Source organism: Miniopterus schreibersii (assembly GCF_964146895.1).
Source record: "Miniopterus schreibersii genome assembly, chromosome: 17".
Classification (NCBI taxonomy): Eukaryota; Metazoa; Chordata; class Mammalia; order Chiroptera; family Miniopteridae; genus Miniopterus; species Miniopterus schreibersii.
In genome coordinates this window covers 42,251,197-42,267,945 of record NC_138117.1, presented here as the reverse complement: position 1 = coordinate 42,267,945, position 16,749 = coordinate 42,251,197, and the positions used below count along the sequence as shown (strand labels likewise).

Sequence of the window (16,749 nt, the reverse complement as noted above, 5' to 3'; positions counted from 1 at the left end):
TTAATATATTAAAAAATGAAAAATGGCAAAATAGCTCCTAGAGGGCTGACTCTGTCTTTTATCACTTTACTCTTTCATCTCCTATCAACAGTTGTAGATTCCATAGAAGATTGTCCCACTGGATGGAATTAACAAGTAGATGACCAAAGTTAACAGTATTTAGCTAATATTCCCACCTACCTGCATTGTCAAGAAAAGAACATTAATTTTCCCCAAATTCTCCACTGAGATAAGTGAATTTTTAAAATTATTTAATAGTTTTATTGAAATATAATTCACATACTATAAAATTCACTCTTTTATGTACAATTCAGTGTTTTTTTAGCATATTCACAGAGTTGTGCAACCATCACCACAGTCCATTTTAGAACTTTTTTTTTACCCCCCACCCAAAGAAATTCCTGTTAGCAGTTACTTCCTATTGCTCCCTCCCCCAGCCCTTGGCAGCCACTCATCTACTTTCTGTTTCTATATTTTGGCCTATTCTGGACATTTCATACCAGTGGAATCATACTATGTGTGGCCTTTTGTGGTGGTTTTTCTCAACACAGTGGTTTCCGGGTTTACCCACGTTGTGTCATGTAGCAGAACTTCACTCCTTTTTATTGGCAAATAACATGCCATTGTGTGGACACACCATGTTTTGTTTATCTACTCAATAGTTGGTGGTTATTTGGGTTATTACCACTTTGGGCTATTATAAATAATGCTGCAGTTCAGTTTTAAATGTCTTTACCTTTGTGCTTATATAAAATGGTATCATTTGCTCTATATTTTTAGCTGACAACTCTCTTCCAGTTGTTTTTTACTACATCTGTATTGCTGATCTTCCTAATTCTCTTAACTCTGCTTATTGAGGCAAAATGCAGTGGAGAGAGCCCTGGATCTAAATTTAGTCAAAAGACTTAAATTTTAGATCTGGCTCTATCCGACTCTGAGACAGAAGAGAAGGGAAGCTCCTTGACTCTAAATTATTGCAGTTAAGCCTGATGGTCTCTGAACTTCCTTTCATCTCTAAAATTCTCAATAGGCAAGCATTCTGAAGTTCCCACAGTCAGTAACATCCAAGATCAACTTCATCCACCTGTAAAATAAGCAATCCATTTTCGTTGTGAAAATATGGAGAACAATTTTTGAAGTGTCCATAGTCCAGTGCTTACTAAATATTTGTTGACTGAAACCCTGCCCCCAGAGGAATACCAGGATTCACATTTTTGTTGTTGAATATCTTTCTGATATGTATTGTATGTAGATATTTATTTTGTTTTTAATGTGGGAGTCTAATTTTACAGTGCAAAGGCGCCTTCATTTCTCTGGGTTCCTATTAAAAATCCTTTTCCCAGGTTATGCTCTGTACTGTTCTATAAGATCAAACAACGTTCTATCAAGGATTCTTAATAACTAGTCAGAATGTATCTCAGCACAGATATCATGGGCAAGAACCTACTATTGAAGCTGGACAACAGATGGGTCCCGGATGCCTGTCACTACTTGAGCCAATTAAGCAGACAGGATTGAATCATATATGAGCATTTATTCCAGTAATGCTGGTAGCATGGAGAGAGCAGCAGGTCATTCACATAAAATCTGCTCTACCCCACCCCGTATAAGCCAGCTGCTAATATTGAGTAGAAGGACAAAGATTACATGGGGAAGTGGGCAAAAGGAATAAGAATGGATATAATGGTTACAGGTTACAGGAAATGCGGGCTAGGGGGTTTGCAAAAGGGTGGGGCACCTCTGGGACCACTTTGTTTTGGCGACAAGGTGGTTAATCTTTCTATGATGATGGCAGTTAAGGAGAATGGACCGCATTCCAACTGTCCCAGGCTTATGGCTCTTAGCCAGGTTAGAATGTGCTTTCTCTAATCAGAACAGAACAATCATGCTTAACAGAGCATGGTTAATATTTCTGCCTGTAACACTATTAATTACTTAATGGAGATTTAATGAATTCTTTCAGCAATTATTACCATCTACCACATAACAGCTAAGTGTGGGGACATAATAATGGACAAAACAGGCAAAGTTTCTACTTACAGAACTTGAATTCTGTCTGGGCACAAGGGCACAGACAAAAACAAACACACTAAATACCAAGTGGGCAAGAAATGCTCTAAGAAGACACAGCATGAGCAAGAGGAGGCCGGGACGCTCTTCCCATGGGATAATCAGAAAGGCCTCTGATAAAGTGACGTGAGCAGAGACCTGAAGCAAGGAAGGGAACAGCCCACAAGCTCCCCCTAGGGACGAGTGGGGGGAAGAAGCCACAGGGACGCCACTGAGGCCATAGAGGAGTGGAAGAGGAAAGTGAGAAGCAAGGCACTGGGGCTTTGAGAGGGCCTGGTAGGCCTTGGGGTCAGGACTCTGAGTTCCATTCTAAGAGTCAGTAACGACGAAGTTTAAAGGCTCGTTAGTACATTTCTTTTCTTTATTAGGCAAGGTTATCAGGCTTATTTTTTATTATTTGAGCATCAATTGATAAACACACATTCTCTCATTGTGATTCTCGCCTTAAAAATTGATTTTTAAGTCTGTTTTTCTCATTTATTCTTGAACATTCCTTCTCTAGATTTATTTGTTAAAATCTTTTAAATGTCTACCAGCTGTTATTAACTCAGAACCTAATCATAGTCTTTATTTATTTTAATCCTCACCTAAGGATATTTTTCTCCATTGCTCTTGAGAGAGGGAGGGAGGGAGGATGGGAGAGAGAAACATGGATATGAGAGAAACGCAGCGACTGGTTGCCTCCTGCATGTGCCCCATCAGGGAGTGGGGAGCAAACCCACAACCGAGGTATGTGCCCTTGACCGGGAATTGAACCCGTGACCCCCCTGTGCAAGGACTGATGCACTAACCACTGAGCCACACTGGCCATGGCCTAATCATAATCTTTATGTAGGAGAGTACACACCATAGAGGCATTTTCATTAGACATTGAAACGTCTCTCCCCCTAAATGTTGCCTATATTTTAAAGAAGGTTTTTAAGAACCATATCTTAAGTCCTGGCCAGCATGACTCAGTGGTTTTGTTGTAGGCAGCGGGAACAGCACTGGTGTTAGTCCGTGGGGTCAGACCAAACCTGAGTTCAGTAACCTCGGTACTTGGGTTCTGGCTAGGAAAGAATTCAGAGCCAAGACCCGAACTATAAGAAAATATTTATTTGGTAAATCACAGAAGTAGAAGAAACAATTCCTAGAAGAAGTGGGCTTAGGAAACAAGTTATAAAGGCAAACAAAGAAAGGGCCTTTGGGACTTGGGAATGAGGAAGGGCCTTTGGGCCTAGGTGCCTGGGTGGGGGGAGGGGGCAGCGGGAAAGGGAAAGGCACAGGCACAGGCACAGGCATGCTCCCAGGAGGGAGAGCACTGGGTCCTCCGTCCTAATGGTTTTATTTATTTTTTCAATCTTCACCTGAGGATAGTTTTTCCATTGCTTTTCAGAGAGAGTGGAAGGGAGAGAGAAAGAGGGAGAAACATCAGTGTGAGAGAGAGACATCAATTGGTTGCCTCCCCCATGAACCCCAACTGGGACCAGGGATGGAGCCTGCCACTGAGATACATGCCGTTGGCCAGAATCAAATCCAGGACCCTTCAATCCTTGGGCCAACGCTCTAACCACTGCGCAAAACTGCTAGGTCCGTCCTAATGGTTTTAAGCTTGGAGATCTAGGGCAGGTCCCAGGGAAAGATCTCATTATAATATTCAGCAGCTTTCCAGGTGTGTCCTTTCAGGGTTGTGGTCTCCAGTGATTGATTGGTTGGCACCAGGGTGGAGGCCATCATTTAACGCAGTTAGTCCTGAGGTAGGCTATGGCTGGTTTTTTTTTTCTTCTGGGCCTGGAGCTAAAAAACAGCTGAGGTCTAGGTGTTATCTCTGGGGAAGAAAGGTCAGGGGGTCCAAACTACAGACCTAGGGGAGGAAAGGCCACCCTGGGGGCCAGGTCCCACCCTACAATTGTCCTTTGCTAAGCAGCCATGGCTTTCCATCCTGGTGACCTTCTGTACCTGGCCCATCATCCTTGGTCTGCTCATGTCTGTCTGCCTATCACAGAGCGTTGGCCCATACACCGAAGGGTCGCGGGTTCAATTCCCGGTCAAGGGCACATACCTGGGTTGTAGGTTCATTCCCCAGCCCCGGTCAGGGTGCATGCAGGAGGCAACCAATTGATGTGTCTCTCTTACATTGATGTTTCTCTCTCTCTCTGTCTCTCTCTCTCTGTCTCTCTCCCTCCCCTTTCCCTCTCTCCCCTCCCCTCCCTTCCACTCTCTAAAAATTAATAGAGAAAATATCCTTGGGTAAGGATTAACAAAAACATATATAAGAAATAGAAATAAAATGTCCAATTAAAAAAAAAAAGAGCCATATCTTGAGCAGTTATGTACATGTTTGCCTCTTTTAAAGGTTTTTAGGAAAAAAACCTTTCAGCTGACTTCTCTAGTATTCAGCTTCCTCTATGGTCTCTGGTGAAGGGTTGGGCTTTTATTCTAAGTGTGATGGGAATGGAAGCCATTGGAGGGGTTTAAGCAGGGTCACACAAGATGACCTGTGGAGACTGGATGGCAGGTGGCATATGTAGATGGACTGGCAGAGCTAGGCAGATTCTGGGTGCATGCTGTGGGGAGAGACTGTAAGTCTGGCCCTGGGTTGTTGGATGTAAAGAGATGAGGGAAATGGAGGAATCAAGCTGGCTTCCAGGTTGTTTACCTCAAGCAACTGTGTCAATACTGTTTGCTTAATGAGATGGAGGTGATGAAGGAAGAAATAGGTTTGATAGGGGTTGTATTGGTCCGCATTTTGGGAGGCACCTACAGAGAAATCTAGCATGAGAATAGATGGATAGTTCTGGCAAAGACAGTATTGAAGCAAGCTGGAGATAAGCACTTAACATTGCTAATTAGAACCATTCTGGTATTCTGTTGATTTGCTTGAAATGGTCTCTTATTTCTTGTATTTCTTAAGCTCTCTCTTTTGAACTTGTTCAAGAGAGGATCAGTTTCCTTGGCTCCCTGGACAACATCCTGTCAGTCCCCCTTGCGCTCCTCCTGGTCTCCAATCTTCTCATGTTGTAGAGCTCCTAGACCCCTGTCTCCTGGTATGATTTCATCACTGTCCCCATTGTGACTACTTCCAGATATCTCTGTCCAGCCCAGGCTTCCCTTGAACTCCAGTCACATTCCCTCGCTGCCCACTCACTGGTGTGATTTGGGTGACTGAGCCTGTCACATCCACAGCTAAGCTTCTGATCTCTTCCTTCCTCTTCCCCTTCTCTGGCCAAAAACCCAAGCCCAACTCTTCTCACCCACAGTCCAGTATGTCCCCTTCCTCTCCTCCACTTCTCTCATACTTGTCCAAGCTGCCATTATCTATACTTGGCCTTCCCTCCCCCTCTGTGGCCCTTTCTCAGTACCACTTGAATATTCCTTCTCAGGATGTCATTCCTGCCCAACCCATCTCATTTAAAGTGAAAGCCTGTCTTCCTGTTGGTCCCACCTGCCTGGGCTCTGCTGCCCCCTAAGCTCATGGCCTCCACCCTGCCCCCCGCCCCCCGGCCCAACCGCTCTCAGTTCCCCCCTCCTAGGTTTGTGCCCTCATCTCCCTGGGGATGCCTGCTAGCATAGCAGCACCCACCTCCCACAGCCCGCAGTGTGCTTCTCTATACACTCTCTATTGTGTTCATGTCTGTGCTCTTCCCTGGAGCAGGGATCACTGCCCCTGTTCACTGCATATCCTCGGCACCTAGAACAGTGCCTGGAACATAACAGAAAATAAGCCTGGAGTCAGTGGATCACCAGTGGCATTTCGCACCCACACCCATTTTCATGGGGCTTTCACAGAGTATTTTAAGTGATTCTCCCAGTCTGAGACTTTACAGTTCTGGTTCTGTCTGGCCCAGAGTCCATGTGTCCGCAGAACAGACAGCTTTCTGAGCATGCCCCCTGCTGCAGGCAGAGGACCTTGTTGGCACATGTGTGACTCTCTGATTTCCCAACAGGAGAATCCAGCTTTGGCGGTTGCAATTAAAACATGTAAAAACTGTACTTCCGACAGCGTGAGAGAGAAATTCCTTCAGGAAGCCTGTAAGTGTCTAGAAATTTCTGTGGAACTCCATTTGACTTTATCTGTGAAATCCAAACTCTCTGAAGAAGAAAAATAATGTTTTGACTTTTATGAGACAACAACTTTTATTATCTTGCCTTGCAAATTGATTGTATTTGTAGAGGCTGTATCTACAGATTTTTCAGGGTAAGCCATGATGTTTCGGGTATGAAGATAGATTGATTTATTGTCCTTTTGTCCTTTGGTACCTTGTACCATTAAAATCTTTGCCTTGGAATTGGGCAGATATGGAAATGGTTTTAGCCCCCATGCTGCAGGCCCCGGAATTCAGGGGGAGCAAGACCAACAGTCCCCTGGTCCCTCTGCTCTGGGTTCATGCCTCTCATGATGGAGCTGCCTAAGGGGTCATATGTGGGTATTCTCTGCTGGTTGTCTACTCTCAGAGAGACAGGCGGAGGCTTGTCTTGTGTGTGCTCATTAGGCTCCCTCCTACCTGCCCTCAAGCTTGGAGTCCTTCCGCCTCTCACGTGTTACGTGGCTTGTCCTTTCTCATCTGACTGCATAAAGTAGTCTCTCCTTAGAAGCCTCGTCACAGGCCGTGGTCTCTTCTTCCCAAGTATTTATAACTAAGTAGGCATTGCTTAAGGTGTTATTATTGCCCCCTCCCTTTAGACCAGGGTGGGTCACCTTTTTTTCTGCCACGGGCCATTTGGATATTTCTCACATCATTTGCAGGCCATACAAAATTATCAACTTAAAAATTAGCTATGAAAAAAAGCTCCTAGATTTATTGAATTTCAGGTCCCACCTGGTGGTTGCCTTGGCAGGGCCAGAACAGATGATTTTGCGGGCCGTATACGCTCCGTGGGCTGGACGTTCCCCACCCCTGCTGTAGACTTAGAGCTCCCTGGGGGACAGGGACCATGTCTGTTTTGCTCACAGAAGGGAGACATTGGTTGTATAAATCTCAGTGTCCTTCATTCCATGTACACCAACCGACCGTCTTCCACTCCATCTCTGGGAATATTTATCACATGTCAGTAAACTAATAAGTCAAGAAACCCTACAATGACTTCATCAATTGTGTCTAAGCATAGCCGTAATCCTACTCTCTATCTCTTTCTTAAGTACTGCATAGGCCTGGAAGTGACTTCTGTCCCACCTAGTTCATTACTAGAGAGTCTAGGCCAAGAAAATACATAGTGCGCCAGCCATTACCACCTAAGGGCCTGCAAGAGAGTAACTGTGGGCACTGTTCTCCCCTAGTGACCATGCGCCAGTTTGACCACCCTCACATCGTGAAGCTGATAGGTGTCATCACAGAAAACCCTGTCTGGATCATCATGGAGCTGTGCACACTTGGAGAGGTACCGTAGCCAGACCAGGCCTGTGCGGGCGGGCTGCCCAGTGCAGGTTGGCTCAGCTCAGTTCTCAGTCCACACTGGCTGTGTGATGTCCCTTGTTAAGAAAGGAAGGATATGTTGTGCCCCCTGTGGTTTTGATTCAGAGGATATGGTGCAGTGTCCTCATCATTAAATTCCCCAGTCATCTCCTAACTCAATCCGGCAGGAGCATCTGGCCTGACCAAAAGTTTTGTCAGGACTGGAAACAACAGGTGACCAAGTGGTTCTTCTTTTCCCTCTCCAGTGCTGGTGCCTAGAGAACTAGCCCAGTGATGTGCGGATGAAAGAAGCAATGTAATTTAAATGCTGAATTTTGGTAAATCTAAACAGATCCTTAAGCTTTTTGAGAATTCACATTGCAGAGTCTTTTAGACCAACTGATGAGATTAGTCACAGTTTGGTGTGTGTTTTTAATGTGAGTAACGGAGTGTGAACAGCTTTCCTTATTTGACTTTTTCCAGAATACAGAACCTTTTTAATCACTGTATCACCATCACTTGGAAACTTGTTTGAAATGCAAACTCTTGTGCCCCACCCCAGGCCTGCTGGCCCAGAACCCTGCTCTCATCTGCAGGCCTCCCAGTAGCCTGGCCTGGTTGGGGACAAACACAGCTTGATTTTTCAGATGCCCGCACTTAACTTTCTGCTACTGAAGCTTAGTAATGCAACCTTTGAAAAGGTTACACATGTTCCTTGTTCTTTAAAGGGTACCAAATACAGTTTTGCTTCTGATAAGCATAGGAGTTACCAGCTACCAAGAACCAAAGTGTAATTTGTTCCTTCCTCCTCTTTGCAACAGCATCAGCCTCCCCCCCCCCCCCCCAAAAGGCCCTGCATGAGGTCCTCACGCTCTTTCTCCCCACATATGCTCACAAAGTTTGCTGGATGGAGCATTTTAAGGTTCCTACAACATCTCCCTCCTCTGCTCTACTTTTCCAGATAAAATGGAGTTTTTCCTTATTTTTGTACAGTATTTTTCTGCTTTTGCTCTTGAAGAATCTAATTCTTTGGGATTAAAAAACTGCTAAATGTTTCTCCTTTATGTATTGATTTTGTAGAATTAGAATGTTAAATTCTTCTGCCTTTCTTGCATTTAGCTGAATTAATCATGACAATGGTAAGAGACACTGGTAAGCCCAGTGGGATAAATGCCCAACATGTGACTGGTTTACCTTTCTGCACCCAAAACTCCATGGGGGGGGCGCGACACACACTGCTCCTTGCCTCCCTCCCTCCTCATCACCTATCCTCAGACCTACCCAGGATGCAGTGATGTTTGGAGTGGTGTGAGCTGGCTGTGTTTGTGTATTGGGCTTATTTGAGTGGTAACGAGATCTTTTTGTTTTGTAAATATTATTATTTAGCAATATTTTGTGCTTTCATTCATTCCCTAGAAACATCTTTCTGATTTTTTTCCAGAAATTTGTCTATAGTCATGAATATTACAATTTGACAATAGGATTTCAAATAAAGAATGATTAACCATAATTTCTGAACTAGGTGTTTTGTTTGTTATGCTTTTTTTATTAGGGGAAAATTGAAGCCATTCTCATTAAGTGCACTTGGAGATGGGCAGCATTGTTGTTAGATATGGCTCTTTTGCTATGGATTTCTGTTCTTTGTCACTAATCTTTCCTTTTTGTCTTGGTCACTGTCCCAAAGCTGAGGTCATTTCTGCAAGTCCGGAAGTACAACTTGGACCTGGCGTCTTTGATCCTGTATGCCTACCAGCTTAGCACAGCTCTCGCATACCTGGAGAGCAAGAGATTTGTGCACAGGTAAGGTCCAGGCAGGGGAGGGGGTGAAGAAATGGGGGAGAGGCCTGTGTGCTTGACCCCGGTGTGCAGGTGCTGCGTCTGTCCTAGCCAAGTGAGGTATCACTTTCAGATCAGTTATTCCTTCCACAAATACTATGGAGAGCCTGACCACGGCACTAGAGCAGTGAACACATGGTCTTGACACACATTGTCCCAGGACCTTCCAGAACACTGAATATCATGAGTGACATCTATGGGTGTCCTCTGGAATTTCTAATTATAACCTGGGTCTAGTTTGAATGCAGGTGAAAACTCAATATTGTGTTAGAGTTGTGTGACCCTGCGTTAAAACAAATGCATCAGCGAAAACACTGACAAGTATTGAGGAGATTACTTTTATTTCATCCTGTCTCTGAGGCCAGCAGGGTACAGACCATGGTTGTGGGTCACCGTCAGTCAGTAATGCCACTGTAAATACAATTGTTTAAGAAGTAATAAGCAGTTTTATTATTTGAAAATATACTTATTGCCATCATTCAAAATACTGATTGTTATTAACGAGTAAATATCTGCCAGAAGGAATATGTTTGAAGTAAAATAATAAAGTGTCCTTTTTTTCAGTGTGTGATAAATCTCTTATTTGCATTGTACATAAGCTGTCTTTCAAAGTGCCATTATATAATATAGATGACTTTGTGGTTTGTTTTCCTTGTGTTAAAATTTGTTGTCCCAAATTCTTTATCAGGGACATTGCTGCTCGGAATGTCCTGGTGTCTTCAAATGATTGTGTGAAATTAGGAGACTTTGGATTATCCCGATATATGGAAGACAGTACTTACTACAAAGGTAAGAGCAGAGCAATACATAGGAAATAGGCTCAGGAGCTTTAATGATTTTCATTTCTTTAAAAGGTATGTTTTTAAGAAACATGCTCAGCTGGTTGTTGACAGGTGTGAAGTCAGTTCACAGGGAAGGACAGCCTTCCAACAAGGTATGGAGCTGGATCTCTGGATGTCCACAGACACAAGTGGGCTCAGCCTGGCCTCATCCATGTTAACTCACAGGGTCACAGACAATTACAGAATGTACAACTTCTAGGAAAAAACACAGGAGCAACTCTTTGGGATCTAGGGCTAGGCAAAGAGTCCTTACACTCGATACCAAAAACATCTATAGGAGGGAAAAATGGATAGATTGGACCTCATTAAAATTAAAAATCTTTGTTTTGCAAGAGACTTGTTAAAAGAATAGAAAGACAAGCTACAGAGAAGAAAAAAATGTTTGCTAACCACATATCTGTCCAACAAAGAACTAATATCTAGACTATAGGAAGACTCAAATGTCACAGTGAAAAAGAAACAAAGAAAGAAAGAAAATGGGCAAAGATTCGAAGATTTTACTGCAGAGGATATGCAGATGGCAAATAAATACATCACTTACTAGTGACATGCAAATTAAGACCATAGTGAGATACTATCGCACACCTATCAGATGGCTAAAGTAAAAATTGTGATAACTCCAAGTGCTGACACACGGAGAAACCAAGTTACTGAAATTACTTGTGAGAAACTAAAATGATGCAGCTACTCTGGAAAAGAGTTTGCAGAGTCTTTTATTTTTTAAACCTCACCCCAGGATATGTTTTGTTGTTGTTGTTGTTTTATTGATTTTAGAGAGAGAGAGAGGAAGAGAGAAACATCCATCAGTTGCCTCCTGCACACACCCTGACCAAGGATCAAACCCGCAACCTTTCATTATATGGGCCGAAACTCCAATCAACTGAGCAGGAGCTTGCAGATTCTTAAAAACCTAAGCATGCAACTACCCTGTAACCTATCAGTGACACTCCTGGGCATTTCTGTAGAAGAAATGAAAACTTGTGTTCACACAAAGCCTTTGTATTTGAATGTTCATTGCAGCTTATTTCTAGTAGCCAAAAATTGGAGTCCGCCCAGGTATCCTTCAACTGGTAGTTGTAGTCAGACACCCAACAGCAGATGGGGTTGGTTTCCTTAGCTCAGTGAGTGGCGTCTAACACATCTCAAGTCGGCTGACTCCAGAACTTCGGCCCATCAGTTTGAACTGAAATCTAGCTCGTGATTTTCTTTCATTTGCCAGTCTTGGACAGATTGACTTGGTACCTCAAATTATTGGACAAATATTTTAGTAATAAATTTTCATATTTCTAGTGCTTCAGCTAAGGTTTGAGTTATAAATCCATATGAGATAAGCTTATGTATATGTAATATTTCCCTGGGCACGGTGGTTCAGAGTTCAAGGCGACTTTGTGAATGGGAATGGGCTGTCTGTCTTAGGCTACTTCTACCACAAGAACTATGTCCTACGGATTAGGAGCCGTTTGGGGAATTGTGAAGCCTGCTTAACTGAGCTGCCAGCTAACACCTTTGCTTAACGGGGCCCCCTCTCACTTCCTGCTCCCTCCGCTCCCCAGAGAGGACACCACTGTTCCACGTCCCTGCCCCTGTGTAACCTCTCATCCCCCTGTACCTGCTCCTGCCTCTCCCTGGAAAGGACACTGTTCCACATCCCTGCCTAGTGTAACCTCTCATCCTTTTAGGAACCTCAGGGCATCAAGGAAAGGAAAAGTAGTTCTCCCAAAGAAATGGAAGTCCAAGGGTCAAATATTTAAAGCTTTTTATTTTGATACTGAAAACCTCTGCTAGCTATAACTGTTAGAGTCTTGAGATAACAGGGAAAATTCACTTTCTAAAATTAATCTTCTAGCTTCCAAAGGAAAATTGCCTATTAAATGGATGGCTCCAGAGTCAATCAATTTTCGACGTTTTACCTCAGCTAGTGATGTGTGGATGTTTGGTGAGTATTTTGAAAAGTTTTGTGGTTTTCTAATTATGTTTCACCTGTTCTACTAAATGAACTGAGCCTCGTCTTTCAGAGTGTGTGGGGTGGTTTCCTTCCTCGTCATTAAACCTCCTCTTTGATTCATTCAGCAGATAATGGTGGAGCCCATGCACCAGCTTCTAGGTTTGGTTTCTGTGACGTTAGCTGCTGAGTCCCCTTTTGTCACTTGTCCCTTGTTTCCTTTTGCCATCACTTCTCCCCCACAAGGAGATCGCCTCTCTATTTCTTTCTCTCTCCTTCCTCTCTCTGCCATCTCGTTCATTCCTTTTTTGCGACGGACTTTAGTTAACTGTCCATCTAGCTCTATGATAGCCCCTCAAACTTGGGGACCTGAAACCCTGCTTCCTCCTTCATTTTGGACTCTGCCTCCTTCCTGACTGTCTCAGGGCTTGAAGATTTGAACCTCCGTCTCTGTGATCCTGCCTCTTCCACGTCTGCTCCACATCAGTCACTGCCATCCTCCTCTTGCTGTGGGTCATTGAACACCTCCCAGCTAGTATAAAGGGAGGGCTCTCCTGCATCCACACTGCCGACTTCAGCTCCCACATCTAGGTTTTCAGTTCCTCACCTTTTCAGTATGGGTGACACTCCCTCCCCCATCCCCTTCCTGCTGTGACTCCTCCCACCTGGAACACCTTATCTTGCACCCTCTTCCCCAGTTGAAGTTCTTTGTAACCTCAGTGTCACCTAAAATGTCCCTCTTCCATGAAGCCTCGTGTGGTAGGTTTAGGGTCCAGATACAAGAAGTCCCTGTCTCTGCATCTCCTGCACTTCCTCTCCCTGTCGTAATACTCACGTGGATCTTGTGAGTAGTCTTATATGAGTCTTTTCTTTGCTGGTATGTTTATGTGCCTTTTCCTATAATAAAAATAACTTTTACATCGAGTGTGTGTTCTTATTTTCTTCTGTTTACTTGCTGTTGATTTAATAACCATCTAGCATCCTCACTGATACTAGGTTCAGAAAGGGCTTCTTCAGCCAATCAGGAAGTAGCTGGACAGGGTCAGGAAAGGCTCTGGGGTCCAACTGATGTGGCTTCAAGTCCCAGGACCTCACTTGCTATCTGTGCAGCCAGCAAGCAGGTTACTTACCCTTTCTAGGAAGTTCTGTACTTCAGAGATTCTAAATGCCTGTTTTTTTCACATTTTAATGTTTTTGGAACTGGACTGTGTCACAGATCAGCGGCATTCTACGCTTGGGTTAGTTGGGGGCATGTTTTATGTGGCTGCCTTGCCTGCACTCATGAGGACTTTGTCTGTTTTATTCACATTTCTGTTACTTTCTTGTCTGGATGGGTTAAAAAAGCTTTTTGGTAAGAATAAAATAATTTCAAGAGATAACGAAGGATTGTATCATTATTTATTTGTTTCTTTTTTGTATCATAATTTAGTTGGCAGCATTTTCTCCCTTTTTTTATCATATAAATAATTGCATATCTCACAATCCATAGCGTCTTAGACTTGACGAAATACCATATTTAAAGAAATGTAAGGTGTGAGGATTAAGGGTGACATGCACATTCAAAGAAGGGGCCAGCTGTGTATCACAATCTCAACAAATGACGCCTGGTGTCAGTGTTTCTGATAATGTCATCGTTTCTGGTGAGAAAAGCAGAACTAAGGCATTCTTTTTCTTTTTTTCCCCATTGCTTTTTCAGAGAGTAGAAGAGAGAGAGAGAAACATCGATGTGAGAGAGATACATCGATTGGTTGCCTCCAGCCCGCACCACTGGGGATCAAGCCTGCAACCGAGGTACTTGCCCTTGGTCAGAATCAAACGGAGGACCCTTCAGTCTGCAGGCCGTAGCTCTAATCACTGAGAAAACCAGCTAGGGTAGCATTATTTTTCTTATGCATTCTTTACTTGGAAATTATTGGACTTTGGCCAATTCACATTTCTTTGAGACTGTGCCATGCCTCCTCTGAGGGACGAACCATTTTAGGGACTGAGGAAACTGAAGGAGAGTCCCAGCTCCTGTTCTGAGGACAGCAGGTGTACAATATGCACTTACGATGGAGTAGAGACAAGGTGTCCCAGGGAGAATCGGGAAGAACATTATAGAAGAATTCACAAACGTACCTCAGAAGAGGAGAGTTTGTGAAGAAGGAAATAAAGGGGCATTAAGTCGGAGTTCACACAAGTAAAGGCATGTTTGTGGCATGTGCAGGGTATCAAGATCTCCAGGGGCCAAAGTGCCACGTGATGATCAGACCCTACCTGGAGAAAGCCTCCCCTTCCTCCATACACGCCTTGGTTCCCTGGTCATTCCATAGGTGATCATCATTTTCAGTTCTAGATTTGGTTTGCTTGTTTATTTTAAAGGTGAATGTTCAAGTGTTATTTTGATGATACTGAGAAAGTGTGTGATCCTCAGGGGTAGAGTGTGAGGGAACTTTCTGAGGTTGATCTTAGAGTTTGTGAACGAGAATTCCCAGACACAGTGACCGATTAGTGGGTGGACCAGACGGTAGGACCATTGTGCACCTCAGCCAGGATGGTCTGAGAGAGGGACAGCTCTAAAGGGATCGAGCATTCTGACTATAGGACTTCACCTTGGGGCTTTTGTTGTTAGGCCCCTGGTCAGGAGTGGTGCTGGTAGCAGGTTGGCTGACAGGCGAGGGTGGGGGGAGTTGGAACCCCTGAGGCTTTTGAGCTGTTCACTCAGCCAGAAAGTGTGGCCAGCGGCCGTTTTCTAATAGAGGAGTTTTACAGAAATAAACCTCTTAGAAAAAGTATGGTTTTTCTTTGATAACTTAACATTTCGTTATGCACATGATATTAAATTAGTGTTGCTGTTCTTGCAAGAGTTCATTGAATGTGCTTTATCTAGCCAATTGCCCACATCATACAGCTGGTGCTCTCGTACCGACTCTGAAGTGATTCCTGCTAAGTGCCCTGTTCTGTTCTCACCCCGTTTCACAGGTGTATGTATGTGGGAGATACTGATGCATGGTGTGAAGCCTTTTCAAGGAGTGAAGAACAATGATGTGATCGGGCGAATTGAGAATGGGGAGAGATTGCCAATGCCTCCAAATTGCCCTCCCACCCTCTACAGCCTTATGACGAAATGCTGGGCCTATGACCCCAGCAGGCGGCCCCGGTTCACTGAGCTCAAGGCTCAGCTCAGGTAGGAGTGGGGGAAGAGAGGGCCGGGCTGGGCAGGCTCGCTGCTGCTCCCTGAGTAATAGCAGTCAAGGTCACTTTATCAGCACGTCTAAGGCTAATCTGTTTCTTGGGCAAACATAATTTTGAAATTGATTTGCACTTATTTATACCTTGCAGGAGTCTTAAGTAGGTTATATTTTCAAATCTTAATAAACTTCAAATTATGATATCTCTCTCCCCTAACTTCTAACTGACTTTGCGTGGCATGCAAGATCTGCAGTAATGTAGTCCCTGCTTACCTGTCCAGTCTCATCTCACACAGCTCCATCCTGATACTTAGCCACAGCCATACCTAACTACCTGCTATTCTCCCAGCACAGCTCACTGCCTCTTCTCATGCTGTCTTGTCTCTCAGATTTGCCTTCCCCACCTTTGACCCCTGATGAACCCTGTTTCATCTTTAGAATCCAGCTCAGATGTCACCTCCTTCAGGAAACTTCCCTCATCTATCCTACCCCTAAAGAGATAGCCACTCCTGTGGTACCTTTTCAGAACTTCTGTTGTTATATTAAAACATCCACATTGCCATTCAGCTGCCATTTAGAGGCTTCTACTTTGTGCCAGGCACTGTTAAACCCAAACCTTCAGTAGCTCCCTGGAGGGCACACTCAGGGACTTCTTAGTGCACTGATCTCTCTGTTGTCTGCACAGAGGTGGCCCTTCCATCTGGCCTGGAGAGTTTCTCATTTGCTAGTTTGTGTCCCCTGCCAGACTCAGGCTCTCGAAGGGCCCCACTATGACTTACTCATTTCTGCAGCCCCAGAGCTTAGGACCAGGCACCTAATAAGTGTTCAATAAAGTTATTTAGTTGAATTGAATTAAATCTAGGTTAAGACTTAGTACTTTAATAAAGAAGATATTTTAATATAATACATATGCATAGGGAGCTTAATTATACAACCAACCAGTGCCATGGTTTATTGTGAGCTGTGTCACCTGATTCATATTTGGGGTGCTTCCCTGAGGTTATGTGAGATTTTTTTAAAATTTGCTATAATTTAGTCTTTTTCATAAAAATTACCAAATATCAGGATCCAGAAGACCCTGAGCTCATCCAGCCCAACCATATCACCAGTGCTTGAACCTTCTCTAAACCCCCTGTAGCCTCACCTCTCAGGCAGCTCAATCAGTGCCTGCCTTTTTAAGCTAGTTCTGTGGATTCCACAGTGAACAAAGCACAGTCCTGCCCCTGGAGGGTAAGGTCCAGTGGAGGAGACAGGAGTCGCAGTTATTCCCACCCTGTGCGAGTGGCTGCCGCCCGCTGGCCGAGGCCTCTCCAGGGCTCACAGCCTACCTCTGCTCTGCATTTCACATACCAGGTCTTCAGTGTTTCTAGACAGCCTTATCCAAGCTAAGGCCTTACTTCCCAGTATTGCTACTACTAAATTACATGTTCTCGCACTGTTAGAGCTGGATTTGAACATGCTTTACTTCATGTTTTGCTGATAAACTTGTTTGTCCCTTGATGTTTCCTCACAATTTT

The 16,749-nt window shown here is 44.1% G+C and overlaps 1 protein-coding gene across 24 annotated transcripts in view; it reads left to right on the top strand.

Annotated features, from left to right (window-relative positions):
- PTK2 (protein tyrosine kinase 2) overlaps positions 1-16,749 on the top strand; it is a 168,616-nt gene that overhangs the window by 106,592 nt on the left and 45,275 nt on the right. For 21 of the 24 annotated variants that reach the window (XM_081116801.1, XM_081116791.1, XM_081116790.1 and 18 more), the window contains 6 exons: positions 5,997-6,081; positions 7,328-7,428; positions 9,127-9,242; positions 9,967-10,067; positions 11,967-12,056; positions 15,024-15,228. In XM_081116801.1, coding sequence (XP_080972927.1) covers positions 5,997-6,081; positions 7,328-7,428; positions 9,127-9,242; positions 9,967-10,067; positions 11,967-12,056; positions 15,024-15,228 — 698 coding nt within the window. The remainder of the gene's footprint in view (positions 1-5,996; positions 6,082-7,327; positions 7,429-9,126; positions 9,243-9,966; positions 10,068-11,966; positions 12,057-15,023; positions 15,229-16,749) is intronic. The other 3 variants (XR_013997441.1, XR_013997442.1, XM_081116802.1) reach the window with 1 other exon arrangement.